The sequence below is a fragment of the Kogia breviceps genome, chromosome 13, assembly GCF_026419965.1.
Source record: "Kogia breviceps isolate mKogBre1 chromosome 13, mKogBre1 haplotype 1, whole genome shotgun sequence".
NCBI lineage: Eukaryota > Metazoa > Chordata > Mammalia > Artiodactyla > Physeteridae > Kogia > Kogia breviceps.
In genome coordinates, this window is record NC_081322.1 from 61,262,719 (window position 1) to 61,286,786 (window position 24,068).

A 24,068-nucleotide genomic window follows, 5' to 3' on the forward strand; every position below is an offset into this window, starting at 1 on the left:
ATCTTGAGTGGTTGGTTGTGTTTTAACAATACCCATTGTTTTGTTCTTCTCTCCTTAAGCTGGGTTACTTTCCATGTAGCTTAAGTTGTCTATTTCTCTTTGATGATTTTATTCTGTAACTTTAAAAACTTGCATAAAACTTCTACTTTATATCTTTTAGGGACTTTATCCAGAATCCCATGGCCTCATTGACAATAAAATGTATGATCCCCAAATGAATGCTTACTTTGCACTTAAAAGTAAAGAGAAATTTAATCCTGAGTGGTACAAAGGAGAACCAGTGAGTTGTTTGTTTTAGCTATTATAATTATTTTTATTATTCTCATCTGTTTCTATCAGAGTAAAATATCAGATTCCCTGGAATCTTTTAATAACTCATTTAATTTACTGTGTTTTGTGCCATCCTTATGCAAACAGAGATGAATTCAGGTAACTCTAAATACAGCTTGTATCATTATGTAGTTTATTCCAGAGTGGGGTTTGGGTTATGCTGAGCCAGTTTTCTGCTTGATTTTACCTTTTTGTCCTAGTAGCAAAGAGCAGTAGTCTGGGGGTGATATTTTGATCTACACAAAGCTGTTTCTGCAGGTGTAAACTTTGACTTTGTTTGCATTTGCTAACTTAGAAGATTCTCTCTGATTGTGATTTACATGTGTTCTCCTTTTGAGTTTTTATAAATTGCCATGACAATTCTATAAGGTCTATTTGGATAGTCTTGATATTCCTCTTGGAAGGAGAAGAGCATTTGCAAGTTATAAATTCAGATTTTAGCCCTGACATTTAAAGCTGTGTGACTTTGGGTAAATTATTCTTTCTGTGCCTCAATTTTCTCATATCTGTGCTGTAAATAATACTGTAAATACTGCTAACTACCTTATAGAGTTATTGTGATGATTAGTTGAATTAATAATCTAGGATGCTTATAGGAATACTATTTAGAACTGTAATTGACAATAAATAAGTGCTTAATAAATGTTAGTTACATAAGCAAAAATGTCAATAAGTTCAAGATATGTATATTTGTAAATTTTTCTTTTCTTTTTCCTTTCATGAATTTTTCTTCTTTTAACAAGGAACCTATTAAGTAGAAGTATGACTACAAAAGTTGCAGGAGTTATCAACTGTTCATAGTTTTTAGGTTAATTTAATTTCTGATTATTTAATTTCTCTTTGCTGCTGTTCAAAGTCATATTACATTGTTATTTTGTAGTCTAACTGCTGGAGCTTATTAACGTCAAAAACATTCTAGCATTTGGGAGGAAAGCATTGGTGTTGTGTGAACACATGGTTTCCTAAGAAATGAATGTTTGCATAATTTCCTAACTTTCCTTCACTGGCTTCCCCAGATTTGGCTTACAGCTAAATATCAAGGCCTGAAGACGGGCACATTTTTTTGGCCAGGATCAGATGTGAAAATTAATGGAAATTTCCCAGACATCTATAAGATGTATAATGGGTATGTATAGCTGTACTTTTTCTCGGACCTATAACATAGAATTGTTTATTTTCTTATCATAGCCTGAGTTCTTGCATTTGAATGATATGTTGTTTGAAAAATGAGACCTGTCAGAATAAGAAGTCTGTCTCAGAGTTTTAGATGGATGATAGATAGATAGTAAAACTATGATGAGTTTTTTCCTGGAGGTTTTCTGGAAAGCACTGGTAACATGTTAGAGTTTGCATTCAGATCTTTGGGGAAGAATAAGAATTGAAGTCCTGGTGAATGTAGAGGTCCTGCACATTTTCACTCTAGGGAGAAAGAACGAGGAGAAGGAAGTGAAAGTATTAAAGGGACACGGGTAGGAGTGACTCTCTGGTACCTGGAAATATTATTTAAAAGAAGATATTAATGGCACCCTGGATTTGCATTTTCAAATTACTTTGTTAAACGTTCCATTTAATGTGAGAACTGATTGGAGTAACCTCCCTGTGATATTCAAAATCCATGAGGTACCATGAAAAAAACAGAAACTTTTCTGGAAAACTCTCTTTGGATCATTTTAGGGAGACTAGCAAAATAGTTTTGTCTTTCACTTGGGAAATTTATGTCATAAAATCAATACGATAATGTATTTGAGGGACGAAAGGAAAAGTTCATAAATTCCAAACAAGAAATGCATAATGATTTTCTTTGGTGACCTTATGCTGTTGTTTATTCCTTATGGTTCACCCAAGCACCTTGTTATTTGCCGTTAATTTCATTCCTTAGATGGTTATTGAGATTCTATGTGCCAGGCACTGTCCTAGGCCTGGGGGCTTTGAAGAGTAGTGATATGTGTTCTCTGGCTTCTCAAGGTCTGATAGAGACCTTCTCAAGGTACAACTAAGTGTACTTGGGGTTAGGCAAGCACTCTGATGGAGACGTGTAAGTAAAATCCTGTGCCCACAGGAAGGTTTCATTAATTCTGCCCAGAAATTGTTGCCTGGAGACCTGTCTGCTCATTAGGTGTCCACTTCCCAATGTTACTAAGAGTCATCAATGAGTGAGTTCTTCATGAGGTCCTCTTTGAAGACTGTATTGACACATGGGTTATTCATGCCATAGCAATTGCTGTTCTCAGGTCCAGGAGTAAGATCCTCAGGTAGAGTATAGGAAGCAAATCTTTTAAACCTGGCTACAGCTTCCATATGTGTAAAATTTAATGTTCGTTTCTTTGTCAGGAAAACAATTTTAAGTTTTCAGATGAAACTCTTAACATTGCTTGGAACACATTTGATGCCTTGAATTGTTTTAGTCTCTCTGAATGCAAATTTCAGTGAGATATACATTTATATCTTAAACCCAAACAGTTGTCACAGATTTGTTTTCATTTTGTTTATCTTTCATATTAGTTCAGTACCATTTGAAGAAAGAATTTTAGCTGTTCTTAAGTGGCTGCAGCTTCCTAAAGATGAAAGGTATGTAGATGATTAATTTCTGTCATAAAATACTCCTTTGTTTTATAAAAATGTCAGAATATTTTTAATAGATGACAGGAAAACTTTGCTATTGGCTATGATGTTTTATATCCAAATGAACTCTTTAGTGCCCTATTACAGCCACATTTTGAAGAACTCTAAACATGTAAATTATTTCTCAGCAATTTTAGAAATGTTACCCCAGTGTTGCATTAACTTTTATTCACTATCAGTTGTTGAATTATTCTTTCTATTCTGTTTTACAATGTGTTCGTAAAATATTACATTTTGATACTGTTTGATTTAGACCACACTTTTACACTCTGTATTTAGAAGAACCAGATTCTTCAGGTCACTCTTATGGACCAGTCAGCAGTGAAGTAAGTACATTTTTATCAGTGATTACTTCATTAAACCTGGTAATAGCTAACTGAACCTTGCTTTGAAGCAGGTTTCTAGAACATTCTATAAGAATCCATGATTTCTGGAAAGAGTGAGTATTAAGCACATTTTTATTAAACCAAAAGATGCACTTTAATCAAAAAGAGTTGGGAGCATTGTTTTGTTTTACACTATCTACAGTGCTAAATTGAACCGGTGATGAGTTAAATTCTATATTTTCAATTTCAAATGAGACCTGTCACACTCCACCCTTTGTACTCTTTCCATCAAAACCTATCTCCAGTAACTTCAGTGTAGTTAACATGTCCTTGCTTTGATTCTGTCCTTCAGCTAAGTAGAAATGCTCCTTCTTAGAGGTGGGAGATGTGTGGCCGTCAATGTGGCCATGTCATAATTAGACAAATGGAAGTTTCTTGTAGTTCTTATCTTGGTTTGAACAACTGGCCAGATGCTAGTATAATTTTTATTCTTTCACTATTAAGACCCATGTCTAGGTCAGTTTGGCTACAAGTAAGTCTAAGGATCATTTTGTAATTGATTATCAGATCACATAAGTTTTAAGACCAGTGCTATTTTTTCTTTTCACTAAAGATTTCCCAAAGTACCTGGTTTTCTGTTTCATCTTCATTCAAGGTCGAGCCCATTACTTTTCAAATCATATTCATCAATTTATAAACTCAGTTAAACGCTAGTATTATTGGCTTATCGAAACCCACTTTATCTTCATACTTAAAAATGCCAATCCATGTTGCTTGGATATCTTTGAGTGAAAAAAAGACCATGTTGAAAGAGCTTGTTTAATAATACAGTGAAATACACAGACTATAGATAAAGGTTAGACTGTTTTGATACAGTACCGAAGACACAGGCAAAACTTCACAAGAGGGCTTCCCTGGTGGCGCAGTGGTTGAGAGTCCGCCTGCCGATGCAGGGAACACGGGTTCGAGCCCTGGTCCGGGAAGATCCCACATGCCGCGGAGCGGCTGGGTCCGTGAGCCATGGCCGCCGAGCCTGCGTGTCCGGAGCCTGTGCTGCACAACGGGAGTGGCCCGCGTACTGCCCCCCCCAAAAAAAAAATTTGCCTCCGGTGGTTTTGACCGGAGAGAAGAGCCGCCAGGGGTAATTTGCCAAAATCATAATGCCATTCTGTGTCCTCGTGTTATTCATATGCAGAATAATGCAGTTTGTATGGAAACAATGGGTTGTATTCCTAGAAGTTCTAATTTTAAAAAAATTAAGTACATAGAACTATAAGAAGCATTTCCTGAATACTTTTAACTGCATGACATGAGATTGTTTCCCTTTCTTAGGTCATCAGAGCTTTGCAGAGGGTAGACAGCATGGTTGGCATGCTGATGGATGGTCTAAAAGAGTTGAACTTACATAGATGTTTGAACCTCATCCTTATCTCAGATCATGGTAACCTGAATTTGCATCATTTTTCCTTCAGGGTAAATGGGTGCCCCCAGAAGTTTACTTGATTGATTATTGTTTTATTATTTCCTCTGACTTTTGTAGTTAATTCTTTCTTTTAAATGTGATTTCTTGTAGAAAGCCTTTAGAAAATACTACATTAAATATAAATCACAAGTGAAACGTAGAAGTCACAGAAACCTAAGAGCCTATTAACCACGATGCACTCATCTCCTGATTTGGGGAGGGCTTACACCAGGAACTTGGAGCGTTAAAACAATTTTTTTAATATTAAATTTTGGTAAATCTACTCTAAAAATTTTAGGTGTAATTTGAATAGATTATTATGTGCTGCTTCTGTTTTCTCTAGCATGATAAAGCTGACTTTTAAAAGCAGTATGGGGCTTCCCTGGTGGCACAGTGGTTGAGAATCCGCCTGCCGATGCAGGGGACACGGGTTCGTGCCCTGGTCCGGGAAGATCCCATATGCCGTGGAGCGGCTGGGCCCGTGAGCCATGGCCATGGAGCCTGTGCTCCACAATGGGAGAGGCCGCAACAGTGAGAGGCCCACATACCGCAAAAAAAAAAAAAAAAAAAAAAAAAAAAAAAAAAAGCAGTATGTATTAATTTTGGCAATATTTTAAGTTAACTTTTACTTACTGTGACCTCTAGAACATGTATGTGTATAGCCTTGGGACTGTAAAAGTGATGTATATACAAGAAAATAGGAAAGAGGTTCTTTTTGTTTGTTTTTTGTTGTTATTATTGTTTGCTTCAAAAATAATTACTGAAAACTATTTCTAGAAACAGTCCTAAGAAGCTGTATCCTAAAGAAGCCCCCCCAGTCCTTGAATGAGGATGAGAGTTTTATACTCATAGTTAATATGCTAGGTGATTCTTAGAAAGTAACTACGCTTTCATATTCATTCTAAAACTGTGATATTCCTTATCATTCATATAAATATATTATAATATATAAATAAGAAGAAACACTAATTTTGGATGAAGGAAAGGGAAAAGATTTTTTTTAAGTGGTGTGGTAGATATACATGGAATTCTGTGTCTTACCTATTAGATGTTCAACTGTCATGAGTGCTGACCTCATGTTTATTGATTTAAATTCTGGAAGTGAAAGAAATTCTGTCCTACATGTTAAATGTTTTTTATTAAAGTTGTAACATGTTTGGGGATTTTTTTCTCCTAGGCATGGAACAAGGCAGTTGTAAGAAATATGTGTATCTGAGTAAATATCTGGGAGATATTAAAAATGTTAAAGTTATATATGGACCTGCAGCTCGATTGAGACCCTCTGATGTACCAGATAAATACTATTCCTGTAAGTATATCTCTATGCTAATTTTGAATATGATTATATTCACAATACATTCCTCGGAATCATTATGTCTCTAAATTAAAGGGGATCAGTTAATTTCCTTTTCATGACTAAATCTCCAGGGCTGATCTTCTGCACCTAAAGGGATTTTTATGGAACTAGATGTTAGGGCACAAGTCTAACTGCTTATCTGTATTCATGGCTAAGAATATTATTTGATGAACTTGGTACAATTTTATGTTATCGTTGTGTCTTTTGCTTGTGTTGGGTTCAAGATTACTTGTACTAGAAAAATAAAAACTTCAGAGAAAAGTTCAGCTACATTTATTCAACTTTAATTAATGTCATTTCATTAAAATAATTTACAGATGTTATAGGATAATATTCCATTATGAGGAGGAATGCTGGCAGAGATGATTAATTCTATAAGCAACTAATTTGTGTTCTCAGAAATGACTTTCTTAAACTATTCCAAAAAACAATGAGAATGTGTTTTTTACTAAACTACCAAGAAATTTTTAATATTCATTCTTTTGAAAGTCAAGCCTATTTCAGAACTGATTGCTCCTCTATTATACCCCTCTTTTTGATTACCATCCTTGGTAATTCTCAAATACTAAGGGCAGTTTTGTTTATCTTTTTGTTACAATTACCTTTGAAATGGAAAGAGAAAAGAGCTTTTCTGGCAGTCGTCAGCATTGGATTAGGTTTGGGTATATGCAGTGCTATATGTTTTGGTAGATACTGTTGAATATTCATGAGAAGAAGTAGATTTCCCTGCAGGAAAATAGTTATGCAAATATATTAACATAGTAACCCAAAGCACAGACTCTAACTTGTACAATAACAAGTTTTAATTAGTGTTTAAAAAGTTTATTAAAGTAGTACATGATTGTTATAAAACCTGTTATAAAACTATACAGGCAATGGCAGTCCCCAGAGATATTTAGGATAGAATGGCTAAGCTTAGCCACACGCTTATCTCAATTAGGCCCCTAAGTTTCCCAATTTAAAGTAAAAATTATATATCTCTGTATCTACATTCATACATTAAAATATATATACAGTACATATTCTTTTATCTGGATAATTTTCTCAAACTTATGTAAAGTATAGCTAAAAGAATCATAGGGAGCTAGGCAGTTACTGTTTACAGCACAGAGTACACTATGTAAGTACACTGTGGGCTTGCTGTGCAAATTCAGTTTCAAAACTTTTCTACCTGCCCTCACTTCTAAATTCCCCTATGTCCTTATTTGGAAATTCTGGAATTATCCTTGAATATCAAAGTATGTAAAGAGTAACAGTTTTCCACCCTAATTCACAACTCAGTTCCTCTCTCTAGAGATAAATACTTAGATTTGGGATATGTCGTCTCAGGTATTTGCTATGTATATGTAAAACACATTCATTTTTATTTTTACAAAGTGACATTATACAGGATCTAGATGGGTGGATGGAAGGATGGATAGATATTTGGATGCATGGACAGATAGATAGATGGACGGATGTATAGGCAGATGGACAGGCAGATGGATGAATGGACACACATAAGAATGACGGATGGATAAATTGATGTTCTATAGCTTGCCTTTTCCCTCAACAATAGGACAGAATTTCACAGGCATGGTGGTAGTGAAGGTTGGGTGGTTCCTAAAGATCTGTCTTATTCTTGTCAATGGCTAATATATAATAATTGAAATCAATGGTCCCCAACCTTTTTGGCACCAGGGGCTGGTTTCGTGGAAGACAATTTTTCCACGGATGCAGAGGGGGGATAGTTCAGGCGGTAATGCGAGCAGTGGGGAGTGATGGGGAGCGGCGGGGAGCGACAGATGAAGCTTTGTTCACTAGCCCGCTGCTCACCTCTTGCTGTGCGGCCCAGTTCCTAACAGGCTGCAGACCGGTACCGGTACGTGGCCTGGGGGTTGGGGACCCCTGATTTAAATGATCTGTTTAAAACCAGCTTTGGTATTTAAATATAGGGCTTGAGTCTGACATTATATATTTTTTGTATTATTTTTATTTCTAATGGTAGCATACCATTCAACTATTAATTCTTATCTTTGCCCCCCTTCAGTTAATTATGAAGGCATTGCCAAAAATCTTTCTGTGAGTATCTTTTTTCCCCCATTACTTTGTTATTACTAGTTTTGTATAAAATATATTTAAAAGAAAGTTTCAGTATTTGTTCTTGGGAGTGTAGAATTTAATCTAATTTTTTGAGTATCGGGGCCAACATTTAAATGCTCTGTAGTTTTTAGAGATCTCTAAAGACATACCCCAATAATGTAGGTTTTTAAAATTTTAAGAATTTATTTATTGACATTGTTAAATTTATATGACAGTACAAGAAATAACTGAAAACAATAGACGGGAAAACCCTATAGCTGTACTACCATAAACACTGTTAGCATTATGATATATTTTCTACCAGTCTTTCTTATGCCTATTTTTTAAAATAAGCTTTTGTCCTAGTGCTGATTTATCTACACTACATTTTTTTACTTGATAGAAAATTCTTACAATTTTAAAGAAAATTCTTAAAATTTTTATAAGAGTGTTTGAAAATATGATCATCAGTAGTAACACAAAGGTAAACTAGTGACTCAATCTAAGCATCCTGGGACTCTTATGTAATAATTATGATTTTTCTATAAAAATAAGAACATTCAATAGTTGGGAATATTCAACTTTTACTTTATATAGGTAGTAAGAACTCAGTTTATTTGCATCTGTGACTTATTGGCCATACTGATTAAATGTTCGTGAGAAAAAATTCATATGGAATTAGAAAGCAATTTCAAGGGAAGTTTACACTTAAGAAAATATGGAAATAATGGTTTTTCTTTGCCTTCTACAATTTCAGTGCCAGGAACCAAACCAGCACTTCAAACCTTACCTGAAACATTTCTTACCCAAGCGTTTGCACTTTGCCAAAAGTGACAGGATTGAGCCCTTGACATTCTATTTGGACCCTCAGTGGCAACTTGCATTGTAAGTTCTGACAATCTCCCAGGTGAACTTAGCTTGATCTTGTAGTAATTCAAGGTAACCATTGGGCCCTTTCCAATGATGTCGTTATATGAAAACTACAAATATGATTCTCTTCACTCTATCCCAGGGTCTCTCAACCTTGGCCTATTGACATTTTGGATCAGATAATTCTTTGTGGTCGGGGAGTTGTCCTGTCTGTTGTGGGATATTTGAAAACATCCCTGGCTTCTACTCACTAGATAAAAAAACACCTTTTCTATAGTTGTGACAACCAAAAATATCTGCAGACATTATCTGAAGTCCTCTGGAGAGGGGAGTCACCTCCAGCTGAGAACCACTGCTCTCTCCCCTCACATCCATCTTCATTATTTCTTATGCTCCACATTCGTGTAACCACTTGTCATTGTATCTCTTCTGCATGTTACAGTTATGCCTAATAATACCTTCAGAGTCTAACAAATAATTGGCAAAACTCTTTATAATAATGAGCCATTACCTTCTTCATTAGACAAAGCTGTTTTTTCATTCTTGTTATACTAGTCCATTAATAAATCTCAGTTTATTGGTGTGTTCAGCAAATTATTTGGATGGTTCGTATTGTTAATATCTCAAAACTTGATCATTAACTGTGTATGGTTGCCAGGAAGCCAGAGACGATAAATACCCCTGTCCAGCAAAACCTAAGCAGGGAACCATAATTCAGTCAACAGAATTGCACTGTCTCTCCTTTATTAGAGAGCTGTGCTTTCAGTGTTTAGAGAAAGAATATGAAAGAAGAGGAGGTCCTTACCTTCATGGGAGAACTAATATTAGTGAGCATCTACTGTGTTCTAAGCATTTCTTTAGTACAAACCATTTAATTTTTATAAACCCAGCATGACAAATTGAAACCACGAGAAGATAATTAAATTGCCAAAGTCACAGCTGAGTAAATAGTATGGTTAGGGTTCAAAACCATGCTAATGGTTTTCTCCTTTATACCATATTGCTTATAATTGATTTGTCTACAAAATGAAAGATAAAGGTGGCTGCCCCTTAATGCTTTTCAAAAACAAGTGGTTTTATTTACTTTTTTTTGATTTGCTTAACAATAGTTACTTATTTTTTATCAAAGAATATTTTAAAATGTACAAAAGTATTAAAGAAAAATATTAAATATTAAGGAATAGTTACTCTTTATTAATGGAAATAATGTCATGATTGTCAGTTTTGCTTTATGAATGGACTTTACATTGTTAATTTATATTATGTGAAAATTAGGAATCCTTCAGAAAGGAAATATTGTGAAGGTGGATTTCACGGCTCTGACAATGCATTTTCAAATATGCAAGTGAGTAAACCTATTATAAAGTAAAAATTACAGTTTATATCTGAAGGAAAAACTGATACATAAAGTTTTAGACTTAAAATCATAGACTGTCATTATATATCTTGAATGAGAATTAATGAAGCTTATAATTTCATATAGCTGTTTTACTTTGGACATTAAATAAATTAATAGAATTTTGTTAAATATTTATATTCATGTTTTATGAATGTGACTTATACCTCATACTAAATTTCTAATAATTATTTTGTATGTATTTGTGCTTCATTAAGAATGTTGCTCCACAGTAAATGAAAGCCAGTAATTTAACAGGTGAAAAGATATCATAGTTATGTTTTAAATAAAGATAATGCCAGGAATTCCCTGATGGTCCAGTGGTTAGGACTCGGTGCTCTCACTGTTGAGGGCCTGGGTTCAATCCCTGGTCAGGGAAATAAAATCCCACAAGCTACGCAGCGTGGCTGCCCTCAAAATAATAATGCCTTCCATTTACCTAGCACTTTAAAATTTTCAAAATATACTCATAATAATTTTCTGATTTGATCCCTACGGCACTGTGTGTGGTGGGAAGAATGAGAAGATCCCATTTCACAGTTGAAAAAATATTTCATCATCATTCTGTTCTGATTGTCACGTTAGGAATTATAATGCAGTTAAGAAAAATAACCTAGATGTCCTTAGATTAAAAGTGCAACAGGGGTTAAAATAATATCCTAGAAAGTCCACTGGGCACCGTATTTTTCCACTTACCTTAATATAACCAGTTTATATATGTACAATGGGGAAGATATAATACCATTTTGGTGACCAACTCCATACATAACTGAAATGAGTAGATAAACTGTTTCTTTTCTGGCCAACGTAGGCCCTCTTTATTGGCTACGGACCTGGATTCAAGCATGGCATTGAAGTTGATTCCTTTGAAAATATTGAAGTCTATAACTTAATGTGTGGTAAGTGTGAACAGGCATCTTTTCTCCCTTCTGAACACAGAGCTGGAATAGGATTATCAAAAGTAGGTCACATGTTGGGCACCTTTCTGGAAGTGATGATACAGCAAGACAGACCCTTATATTTCCACCTTTCTTCTTCCTGACCCAGAGTCATTGAAAAAAATGTGCAGAACATAATCATCTGATGACTTACCTGTTCCTTCCACTAGACTGCACAGTGGTAAAGTACAACACTCAGAGTAGGGAGGTCTGTACATCCCAAGCGCCCAGTACTTTGCCAGGCCCTGGACTTCATTAAATGACAGTTGAACCAGATCAGGGTGGAAGCCAGAGAAGAGTTTGGGGTTGTGAAAGGTAGACAAAACAGGTGGATCCTCTGGTAGCAATAATAGTTGAATGGATGGCAATGTCAAGGTTATAGAAATGGAGGAGGACATATTGAATATGTTCTTAGTTTACTCTGTACCTTCCAAATTAGCACTTTTATGGTTGAGTATTGCATTTTAAATATTACTTCCTTTTTCTGATAACAATACTGGGCATTTGTAAAACCTTAAATATGTTCTAAGTATAATTATTTTAGTGAGAGCCTGTATACTTAAATGAGTTCATATATCCTAAAGCACTTAAATAGTGCCTGGCATATAATAAGTGCTTTAGTGTATAAGTGTTTGCTATCATTATTATCAAGAATGTGAGCCTTAGACTTGGACAGAGCTGGTTTTGAATCCTAGGTCTACTACATTAGTAGCTTGAAATCTTGAGCTAAGCACTCTGGTTACAGGCATACCTTAGAGAAATCGCGGGTTCAGTTCTAGACCACCGCAATAAAGTGAATACTGTAATAAAGCGAGTCACATGATTTTTTTGGATTCCCAGTGCATAAAAAGTTACATTTGTATTATACTGTAGTCTATTAATAGCTTAATATTAAGCTATTAATATAGCTTAATATTAAGCTATTAATATTAAGCTTCTGGGCTTCCCTGGTGGCGCAGTGGTTGAGAATCCGCCTGCCGATGCAGGAGACACGGGTTCGTGCCCTGGTCCGGGAAGATCCCACATGCCGCGGAGCAACTAAGCCCGTGAGCCATGGCCGCTAGGCCTGTGCGTCCGGAGCCTGTGCCCCGCAACGGGAGAGGCCACAACAGTGAGAGGCCCGCATACCGCAAAAAAAAAAAAAAAAAAAAAAAAAAAAAAAAAAAAAAAAAATATTAAGCTTCTGTAAAATAGCTTCTGTCTAAAGAAACAATGTACATACCTTAATTTAAAAGTACTTTATTATTAAAACATGCTAACCATCATCTGACATTGTGGGGTTGCCACAAACCAATTTGTAAAAAATGCAGTGTCTCTGAAGTGCAGTAAAATGAAGTACAGTGAAACAAGGTCTGCCTGTACTCATCTACCAAATATTGACAATAACTTATTAAATTGTTTTGAGGATTAAGTAAGAAAAATATATCAGCATACTGATTGGCATATAATAAGCATTCAACAGGAGATAACTATATTTATTGTATACATTAAAATTTAGAAATTTTTATAGAGAAGTACAGCATGCATATCAGTATTTCCTTTGAGAATAGCATGGTTATAAATACTCTACAACCCAAGAGAGATTTATAGTTTTATTTTAGGTAAAGAGTTAAGGACTCTTAAATAGATTTGGCTTTATAAGATAAAATTCATAGTGCAAGTCTACTATTTATTTAGTTTTGAAATGTCTAAGTAAATCTTTATTTACCATTCTTGAAATTATGCAGATTTACTGAATTTGACACCAGCTCCTAATAATGGAACTCATGGAAGCCTTAACCACCTTCTAAAGAATCCTGTTTATACCCCAAGGCATCCCAAAGAATTCCGCTCCTTGGTCCGGTGCCCCTTCACAAGAGCCCCCGGGGAGAGCCTCGATTGCTCGTGTGATCCCTCGGTAAGCAGTCCCAAGAAGTTTAGCCCAGTGGGTAAGATTTTTTAACACCCTCTGCATAGCATATGTTGTAGAAATACATAACGATTAAATTAAAATTTATGAGTGGGCGTAAACGTATATTTATTTTCAATTCCAGTGACACATGCCGACCTTTTTATTATTTATTTCTCCTGCTCCGGGTTTTTGCACTCTTGCTCTATTTTTATCCCCCTGTGTCGAGACTTGATTTGGCTGCAGGCTGGGAGAGGTCTAGCTGAGTCCTGAAATGTACTGAATCCCAGAATCCGTGCTGATATCCTAGCGGTGAGGTCTTTTATGAACCAATCACAATATTCCTTTTCTGAAATACATCCCAACCTATTCTAAATTTAGAGGGAAAATATCATTTTTTGGCATGAAATGGATTTATGACACTTTTCCTTTTTTACTCCTATCTTAATATGCAGTTGTTGTAAGGAGATGAAAATATATGAGAAGTTATGAACAAAATTGATAGTGTCCATAAAAATAGACATTTGAGTAGTTCATCTTATGCTTTCCGTTTTGTTTTAGGTTTAATTTGGACTTGTAAAAAGACTGTTAGAGTAGAGATAAGAATTATAAAGCAGCAATTACATTTTTGTTTTCGATGACTTGTGTTATGCTATGCTAACAATTTTGTCTTTTTGCAACTGTTATCCCTATTCTTTTATCTCTTCTCCAAAAAAAATAACTTTCACTTGCACAAAATGATTTTAAATTTATCTTTGTTCTGTGGTGGAATACTTAAGCTGTAAAATTCATTTATTACAAAATGAAAGCATGTTTCTCAGTCCTTAAAAATTGTATCATTAATTTTTTAGATTTTGCCAATTGTGGATTTTCAGACACAGTTGAATCTGACAATGGCAGAAGGTAAGGCATGCTTAGTCTTGAGCCTGGGATGTGGAAGCAAGCTTTTTCTCAAGAATGTGAACCACAGAATTAGTTTTGGGTCATTGTTTGAGAATAACCAACAAAATAAGGTAGTAATGGAGGACTATCTGATGAACCGGGGAGATTTCTTAGCTTGATAGTCTAGACTATTAGTCATAAGGAAAGAAGGTGTGTTTACAGTGGAAACAGCATGTAATATACTTAGTGGAAGCTGAATCACTCTTTATGAACTTAGTGGAGTGTTTTGAGATTTTGAAGATATTTGTAGGTTTATACAATATTATAATAATAGATCCTCAGATTTCCATTTAAAATACCCATTAGCTTTCTATCTTACCTAATTCTTAGTTAATTATAAGGGAGTATAAATTGATTTATTTATCTAAAGTTATTTCTTCATAACTTTTGAATGAAAATTAAGAATATGCAGGCAGCTGATGAAATGTGGAGATTTAGCATCACTTTGACACAGTCTCTGATCCTTAAGTTACTTGGCTCACAGGTTTTTCTTGCTGGAATAAAAAGGTGAATTATGCATTCATATATGCAGAATGAATGAAGTTCTGCATTCATTTATATGAATGAAGTTCTATTCATATAGAATTTCTCTATATAAAATCTCTGTAAATGTTCAGATTAGAGAAATCTCTGATGGCCCCAAGATGGCAGAGTTTGGTGGTGAAAAGTGACACCTTGGAACTGAGTAGATATGGGTTTGAATATGAGCTTAGGAAATGTATGTCCATGGAAAAAGCAATTACTCCCTATAAATTGCTATTTTCTCATCTATAAAATGGGCATATAACCTTAATTCTTAGGGCTCTATAAGAATTAAATTCAATGATGTATACAAAGAACTCTAAAAAAGCATCTGATGCTTGGAAAAACGGTATACATACTATTGTTGTTTCATTCGGTGTAGTCTCATAATTTCAATTTTGAACTTTTGCTTTCCAGGTACACACATCATCCAGAAAATTTTCCTTCTGTAGTATATCCTGGAAAATAAGTAATAAAGACAATGTTAAAGAATTTTAGTAATATAATTTAAGTCCTAATTGCTGTAATTCCTAGCAATTTCATGTAGTATCTTGTGATATCTTAGTGTTACATTGATCTTTCAGAGTCTTCATAGGCAAAAGCTGCAGTGAACTCCTTTTTAAAAAAATTGTTTATGGTTCTGCTCTTTGTAATTAGTTTAATTTTATAGTTACAAATAATTTTTCAATAGGGTAAGCAGAGGAAAGAATTAGATCAGTGTATCATTATGTATTATCATATCTTGCACACTACGTATATTTGAATGGTGGTTTCATTTTCCCCCTGTGACCCAAGAGAAGGCCATTAAGCGTGGCACTCTACCTTATGGAAGACCCAGAGTTCTCGGGAAGAACAGCACCGTCTGTCTGCTTTACCAGCACCAGTTTGTGAGTGGTTACAGCCATGACATCCTGATGCCCCTTTGGACAGCCTACACCATCGACAGAAATGCAAGTTATTTGTCACCTCTTTCCCTCTGTGTGGTTATTTTATATTATCATTAAGCAAAACATTGAAAGCATAGTTTCTCACTGTCAATCTTGGCTCTGTAATCAGTTCCCAAATTAGAAGATCACTGAACTGAGAGTCAGAAAAATTAGATTCTGGTTCTAGCTCTGCTGATAACTAGCTATGTGACTTTGACACTCAGAGCAAACTTCTTCTGTGAAATGAGGGTGTGCAGTGAAGATTTCTCCCTTGCTTTTGTTTTTTTCTCAGTTTTAATACTTGATGATTCTAATTTCTAACTTAATGAACTCAGTTTTACAATCAGTTTATCTCAAAATACATAGCTGTGTAAGTACAAGGATTTCCCCAAATCGTATAGGGTCCTCAGTGATGGAGAAGCTCATTAAAGCTCAGTTACCTCACTGTGTATACCACCTATAGGAAGACACCCAGACTAAACCAGGGAAAGGTCAGGGATCCTGTCTACCACCCAGACTAGAAGAGTTTGACCTTGAAAGAAGTAAGGGAAAATATCCCAGAATAAGACCACCATTCCCCCTCTCTCTCGTCCCTTGAGGGCAGTGGTAGAAAGATAAATGATGAAGGAAATAGGCCTTGAGAAAGAGAATGGGGGGAGGAGATGAGACTTAGCTCTTATCTGGAAGTGAAGTTTTAAACTAGACTGACCAGATTTTCAAAAACTGAAAATGTCTGGCAAGCTATAGGATGCCCTTAAGAGATGGAAAGGGGATTTGAGAGAGCTTAGTTGACTGTAGCAGTTAGATTTTAAAAACGGAGCTTTTGTTACTACTCACTAAGATGGCTAAATAAAAAGATAGGGAGACGTGTATATATATGTAATTTCTGTGTCTATATATACATATATTGAATACACACAGACATTTCACGTGTTAACATGTTTTTACCTTAATTTGATTTTTAATTTTTAAAGAGCATCTTCAAACACTTTAAACACATTTTACTTGACTTTGTAGTATATAGCAGTTTACCCAGTGTTTTGTAGGTCCCCATCCTATTTACTGTTGTTTAATACTTTAATTATGGTGTTCTTGGACTCTGAATTTTCAGTTTTCTTATACAATGAAAGCTGCAAAAATTCAGAGTCATCACTGCTCCTGAGATTTTCATATCGAATTGCTGTTCAGTGGCTTTTCTCCACCCACTAAGCCCCACTACTTTTATTGTTGTGGCTGTGTTGGATATGAAAGAGTCTGATCTCTAAAAATCAGCAATTCACTACACAAAAGTTTGAAACTGAGTAGACAAAAACATTATAAACAAAATTAACAGGGAGTTCACCTCTGTACTTAGTGACCACCTAGAGGGGTGGGATAGGGAGGGTGGGAGGGAGGGTGACAAAAGAGGGAAGAGCTATGGGAACATATGTATATGTATAACTGATTCACTTTGTTGTAAAAGAGAAACTAACACACTATTGTAAAACAGTTATACTCAAAGATGTTAAAAAAAATAAAATAAAATGGGAATACTGAAAAGAGGCAAGAAGTGAAAAAAAAAAAAACAAAATTAGTACAACATAGTAGGAAAATATTTGCACATATATGATTAATACCCTTAAATAATTGTAAAGAGTTCTTACACTTCGGTTAGAAGCAAGATGAATAGTCTCGTAGAAAAATGGAAAATGGTGAAGGACATGAACCGACAGCCAGAACTCCGTGATTTTATGTTGTGGTTCACCTTTAACTATTTATAAAACTCTCTCTTTTTCTTCCGTATGCCTGATCCCTGATGGTCCTTTTCATTTTGTTCTTCAGGATAGTTTCTCTACAGAAGACTTTTCCAATTGTCTTTACCAGGATCTCCGAATTCCTCTTAGACCTGTCCATAAATGTTCGTTTTATAAACATAACACTAAACTGAGTTATGGGTTCCTTTCCCCACCACGTAAGTCTCTTCCTCTTTGACCTTCCCTTTCCCTTATCTTCTTTCTCTCTTGCGTTTCCTTTCCTTTCTCATGGGGCCGTGCACGTCTTGTTTATTTATTGGTGAAAATTGTGAATGGGAAATAGAACTATTAGGGAAAATTTTCAAGTGTCTAAAACCTGAGTTTTGGAAACCTTTTTACTTTTGTTTGGAGGGTGATGGATTTAGTGCAGGCACTGTAGGTAGAACATTCTTCACTTTTCTGCATTTCTTTTAAACAGAATTTGAGAAAACTCAGGTCAGAAGGATGCATCAGGGTTCTTAGGAAGGAGATATCATTTTGTTGTTTGAAAAGAAAAATGTGACTTGTCAAAGAATTAGGTAAAGGGAGAGCCTAAGTGTGCTTGTTCTTCTACTGATACAAAGCCCCTAGGGAATGGCTTTTTTTCCGAAGTTAAGTGTTCTGCGTTTTCAAGTGGCAGACTTGTATGTTAATGAGAAGACAATTTGAATCCGTCCTAAAAAGGCAAAACTCAGAAGCCTCCAGGTGCTCAAATACACTCAATATCCAATCGAGTCCCCAGAGCAAGCTTCTGAAGTCAGAACTTGGCTATTGCATTATAAAAATAGACAGGTCTAAGCCAAAAGTCCATACAGAGAAGCCTTGTACAGCATTTTGAGGCAGACATCCTGTGATGTTTTTTCTAGTTAGTAGGTGTTGTTCTGAAGCCAGATATTCTCTTTTTTCTTTTCACTGTGAGAGAGTTTAAGGAAAGAAGATTGTCAACACAATATACTTTAGTTGAAATAAGGCAAATGAAGTAAAATTTGAATATGTTTAATTTGGGACCTTTGTATTAAAGATTCTGTTTCATTGATAAATTCATCTTGAAGAAGAAAAGATCCAAATATTTTGGTTTTTTTAAGGGAGTTGACCAAACACATTGCATTTCCCCTTGCCCCAGTGCCTGGGAAAGTTTTACAAGTTTAAGATGATACTCAGCTGATGTTTTTAAATGCCTCCCATGAGAAAGTATAATTCCTAGTGTTATTTGTGAAGAATGAAACAGACCTTGTTATTTTCTTTGTAGAATTAAATAAAGGTTCAAGTCAAGTATATTCTGAAGCATTGCTTACTACTAATATAGTGCCCATGTACCAGAGTTTTCAAGGTAAAAAATTTTAATCTTATATCTCATAATTTCAATGAATTTCCCTAAATTATAGGTATGATTTACATGTAATAAGGCTGATGCTCTAAATTAAATGACTAAGCATCAGATGTGTTCTTATAGGTTTTTTTAACTTCGAGAATACCAGTACACAAAAAATTCTACAAGTATTAGAATTATGATATATTCTTATAGTTATTATTATGCTTTGTACTTAAGTGTTTACAAACATTTCTGGTGGAAAAAGTATGTAATGCTCTTCCTAAGTTACGTAGCTAATACAGTCTACTAACATATATTAAATTTCAGTCTCTTGTACTATTTAACTATTTGGAAGTTCTTGATAATTGTTTTTTATTTTAAAATGAATAGATTTTACATCATTATTAATTATTGCAGTACTTGACTCATAAAACTAAATACACATTTATACCTTGTGACATATAGAATTTCAAAATATAGAGCATACAAGGAAATTTTTACTCTCATTTACGTCTAGAATGCTTTTGATATTTCAAAAAGATTCAGATAGTAACAGTAAATTTGAATAACCTGCCTTGTTTGTGTTCATGATTTTTTTTAAATGCTTAATGATGACGTGTGATCACAGCACATGTTTAATGCACATGTTTAAGGATGCCTGAAGTAGAGTTGAATTCAGCATTTGCTGGTTAGTCCTTCCAAGGGCCAAAGCTGAACAGTGTATTCTTGGCCAAACTTGACTTGATCCCTAATTATGACAAACGCTAGATTTGAATCATGGTGCTGATTTATTTCCCATGACCACATGGCACCTTGTTCTTTTGAAACTATACTGTCTTCCTTCTTGTTTCAGTTATATGGCACTACTTTCATGGCACCCTACTGCAAAGGTATGCTGAAGAAAGAAATGGTCTCAATGTTGTCAGTGGTCCTGTCTTTGATTCTGATTATGACGGACAGTATGATTCCTTGGAGACTCTGAAACAGTAAGAACGTATTTCATTTACTCTTAAAAACAGCTCTCAAGTGAGATTACCGTCCAGTTGAGTCAGCAGAACCTTTTCTATCTGATGCTATTCATATTTAGGTACATGACATTTCTGATTACGCTGGAAGCCCCTTGAAATATCTGATTAATTTGGATGTTTTGCTCAGTGTTAAATATTTTTTAGATGAAAGTAGTGTTTATCGCCCACTCAGCTCAGATGAATAATTCTGTAGTTCATATTAAATACTGAACTCTGCCTTTGTTAAGAAGATAACATGTGTTGAAAAATCTCTCTGTGTGGCTATTTTTAAGATACTGTCTTAACTCGCGTACTGCCAATTAGAAGATAAATGATATAGTGTGGCTGGAGGCATCCTGAGTCAAGGAAGGCTGGTAAAGCGGTAGTGCCCTAGGGTTGCCCCTGGTCGAATGTCACAGCTTTTACCCAACTCTGCCGGGAGGGGAAGTGATACTGTGACCTTCTTGAGAAACCATCAGTGGTGCTATTTTTATAAAGGAGCGGGGAAGAACATTTTAGAGACTAGTTAATCTTTATTAGAACAAAAATTACAAGGTTTTTGGAAGCAATTTTGCTATTCAGACTGTAAGAAAAAGAGAGTGAAACATCCACTGAGATTCAGCCCCTTTCTGAGAACCCCTCTCTCAGGTGGATTTAGGGATTACTGTTTACACACATACACCTGTGACCACTTTAGTTTGTAAAATTACATTCTTTTTTTGTTCGTTTGTTTACTATATCCCTTGAGGCATAAGGGTCCCATGTAAATGCCTCAGAGATGACAGCAGTAGAATGGGTAAAGAAGAGAACTTATACCTTTACCATTCACAGCTTCAACCGGAGCGCTGTTTCCATCTATTTTATGTATCATGGTTCCACATACGATTAAGTTTGAAAACAATGATACCAATACCTTAAATTTTGAAAGATGCTAAAATACCACCCGAACAAATCTAGTTTTTTGGTTTTTTAAAAATTTCAAACAAATCTAGTTTTGAGACCAAAGGGAATGGCAGAATTAAGATGAGGTAAAAGTGTCACTTGGTACATCTTTGAGAATATGCTTCAATTAAAAAAAAAAGTTATGGGATAGGAAAGAAGATCCAGGTAAAACATAGGAGAATTCATAGGTTCTCTGAAGGATCTAGAATAAAAAAATCCCAAACCAGTTCTCTTTCACTCTCTGTTCATAACTGCCTAGAATATAAAAGACTATCAGTAATGCTTTAGAGTCTTGGTTGTACATATTCAAACTTGATATATTTCTCTTTAGTGTCTCAATTTTGGTTTGTTAATGTAGAATTACCCCCCAAAATCCAAAGTTTAATAAATTTCTATAGAAAATCACATTATTTGGATTGTGTTTAGCTGTCTTGTAATTCTTATTCTTTCTCCATCCGGCAGAAAATGTTGAGGTATTATGATAACTAGCTTCTTACAGTCTGTTTAATTATTTGACTGAATTTTATTTGGGGATGTATTGTATTAACAATATACTTGAGTGAAATATTCAATAAGAGGAAGATAGTTATTTCTTTCTTAAAGTGAATATTACCATATTTTACAGAAACAGCAGAATCATCCGTAATCAAGAAATTCTGATTCCAACTCACTTCTTCATTGTGCTAACAAGTTGTAAAAATACATCTCAGACTCCCTCACAGTGTGAAAATCTAGATACCTTGGCTTTCATTTTGCCTCACAGGACTGATAACAGTGAGAGCTGTGCTGTAAGTAACCTTTTTAAATTTACCTTAAACATTGATACATAAATATGTTTGTGTGTCATGTCTAACATAACTGGTATATACATGTACTTCGAAATTATAGGATGGTTTTAAATTTGATCCTTTAAGATGACATATTTTCAGAGAAGATCATTCTTGTTTGTTAAAAGCACTAACAGTAAGATCAAAATGTCAAAACTTAGTGACTTCGTATGGCTTAGCCATTAAATCCATGTATGAATTCTGGGCCCTCCCCTGCAAAAAAAGGCAACAATAGACTTATGCTTACATTTCACTGACCACAATGATGTTAAGTGCCATGAATTAGGCATTGAGTTCCTTTTCCATCTGTACCATTCCAAAAGCTATTGTACCGATATCTTAAATACAAGCATTTAACACATTCTATAATGGCAGTGTAATTAGAAGACACTAAATATTGAACGTGAGCCAGAAAGAGGATTGTTTGAAGGTGTATCACACATACTTATGGAAATAGTGACTAAGGATTAGCTGGATATTGGCCTGAGAGGACAGATCCCTTGTGTGTACTTTTTATTTATTCCTGTAAATATTGGAACAAATGGCAGGTATCTACTGGCCAAGTAGTCTATTGAGTAAGGGCTATTCCCCTGAAAGCCAGAGTGAGGACTGCTGCAGAGGAGGAAACTGAGTGTAACAGCAGTTTTGGGTAGTGGATGATTGGAGGCTAATGGGAAAGTGGAAATTATTGGTCTGTTCCTTTTTATGTGAAAAGTCTATATTTACCATTTCCAACTAATAATATCTTAAGGGTACATGAACCTTTATTGAAGTATGCCTTTAAAGTATAATCATAGCACACCAACCAGTGGCTATGTTCTTCATCCGACTTTCTCCAGTAGCCATTTTCAGAAAAATGTATACCAACACATGGATGTATGATTTCCATCCCAATTACCTGCCTTAGCTACTATCTCTGCTTCCGTGTGCCAGAGCATAAGGCTTTAATTCTTTCTCGATCTTGTATTAGCTAAAACTTCACTACCTCACCAGAAATGAAAGTGCATTTTACCACTTCCCCTAATCCTTTCTTCATCGTAACCACATAGATAACTGATTCGGATAAGAACTAGCGTTTGTATAGTGCATTTGCACACATCATTACATCTGATCTTCAGAGTAACCCATTAAGGAGGGTGAAGGTAAGAGAATTAGGATTCAGATGTTAAATAACTTGCCTCAGTTTACCTGGTAGGATCATGGTAGCAGCAGGACTTGAATCCAAGTTTCTTTATGCTAATTTCCATATTCTTTCTACATGGCATGTTGCTTCTGTTTTCTAACATTTTTTACCCCCATACTGTTGACGTTTCTTGCACCAAAATAATAGAGGAACATCTGTTCCACATATACTTTTCCCAAATTTGGTACCTCTATTAAACAAACATGCATGGTCCGTATTAGATAGCGAGCTACTCAAGAGCAGGGATTATGCCTAACAACTCTCGTGGTATCTGCCATTTAAGAGCCAAGGTGTCACGGCTGATTAAAATGGGGGAGATGGAAAGTTCATAGGGAAGGTTAACTGACTGCTCTCCAGTGACTTTTCTACCTTTCCCACCCTCGTAGCATGGGAAGCATGAATCCTCATGGGTTGAAGAGTTGTTGAGGCGACACAGAGCTCGAATCGCAGATGTTGAACACATCACTGGACTCAGCTTCTATCAAGAAAGAAAAGAGCCAATTTCAGACATTTTAAAGTTGAAAACACATTTGCCAGCCTTTAACCAAGAAGGCTGATGTTTTTTATTCCAAAACCATGCCGTAAATCTTTTTGAAAGAACCTTCTGTTTTATACATCCTCTATTTACACTATTGCATTGTTTGGAGACTGTTGACTGGAGTTAGAACTGGGAATCCTCTTGTGATACACAACCATCTCAGGGAAACTTGTGGCCTCCGCATAACAGTAGGAAAGTGTTCCTATTGAGTCACTCACGTGTCTGAATATGTAAGAATTGTTCAGATTTGGGAATAAAGACAGACCGTACCTAAAACTGCTCTTCTACTTCTCTTAAGGGCAGAGGTAGCTGTGAACATTCTCTGGACACCAGATGTTTGAATCTTATTATCATTAATAAACTTCTATGATGCTGGCAAACACTAGACTAATGAGTAGGATTGGAATAGGCCATGTTTCATTCGTTTCTTCACAAGAATTTAAAAGTGATTCTGGATTCTTTTTAAACTTGGAGTTTATTTTAATTTTAATCATAAACGTTAATGGAAGCAAAAATATTTGAGGCCCTATTTCTATCTTTTCTGTACAGCCCCCCAACAGCCAAAGTATGTAATCCTGTGTTATGTTTTAACTGTGACCGGGCTTCTTCAGATTTAATGATTCTTTCAAGTTAAACTTTGAGGGAAGACCTGTATTGAGTACATCTTTTTATAAAATTTTACTCTACATTTGTACCAAAGAAGAAAAATATTCCCATCCTCCTCACTGGTATTTAACATAGGTTGCAAATAACTCCCAAAATGGTTATTTTAGACTGTTAAAAGTGTGTCTTGTCTTAGTGAAGCTTCACAGAGCTTGTCAACTCATGCAAGGTGGCATTTTTCATC

The 24,068-nt window shown here is 35.3% G+C and overlaps 1 protein-coding gene across 1 annotated transcript in view; it reads left to right on the forward strand.

Moving 5' to 3' along the window:
• ENPP1 (ectonucleotide pyrophosphatase/phosphodiesterase 1) overlaps window positions 1-23,497 on the forward strand; it is a 63,296-nt gene extending 39,799 nt beyond the window's left edge. The window contains exons 8-25 of the mRNA XM_059083082.2: window positions 161-280; window positions 1,347-1,456; window positions 2,833-2,898; window positions 3,206-3,278; window positions 4,611-4,719; window positions 5,918-6,049; window positions 8,127-8,158; window positions 8,916-9,043; window positions 10,304-10,373; window positions 11,236-11,323; window positions 13,090-13,259; window positions 14,102-14,153; window positions 15,510-15,664; window positions 17,462-17,591; window positions 18,662-18,742; window positions 19,578-19,710; window positions 21,299-21,461; window positions 23,070-23,497. Coding sequence (XP_058939065.1) covers window positions 161-280; window positions 1,347-1,456; window positions 2,833-2,898; window positions 3,206-3,278; window positions 4,611-4,719; window positions 5,918-6,049; window positions 8,127-8,158; window positions 8,916-9,043; window positions 10,304-10,373; window positions 11,236-11,323; window positions 13,090-13,259; window positions 14,102-14,153; window positions 15,510-15,664; window positions 17,462-17,591; window positions 18,662-18,742; window positions 19,578-19,710; window positions 21,299-21,461; window positions 23,070-23,240 — 1,983 coding nt within the window. The 3' untranslated portion in view covers window positions 23,241-23,497. The remainder of the gene's footprint in view (window positions 1-160; window positions 281-1,346; window positions 1,457-2,832; window positions 2,899-3,205; window positions 3,279-4,610; window positions 4,720-5,917; window positions 6,050-8,126; window positions 8,159-8,915; window positions 9,044-10,303; window positions 10,374-11,235; window positions 11,324-13,089; window positions 13,260-14,101; window positions 14,154-15,509; window positions 15,665-17,461; window positions 17,592-18,661; window positions 18,743-19,577; window positions 19,711-21,298; window positions 21,462-23,069) is intronic.
• Window positions 23,498-24,068: the final 571 nt, after the last annotated feature.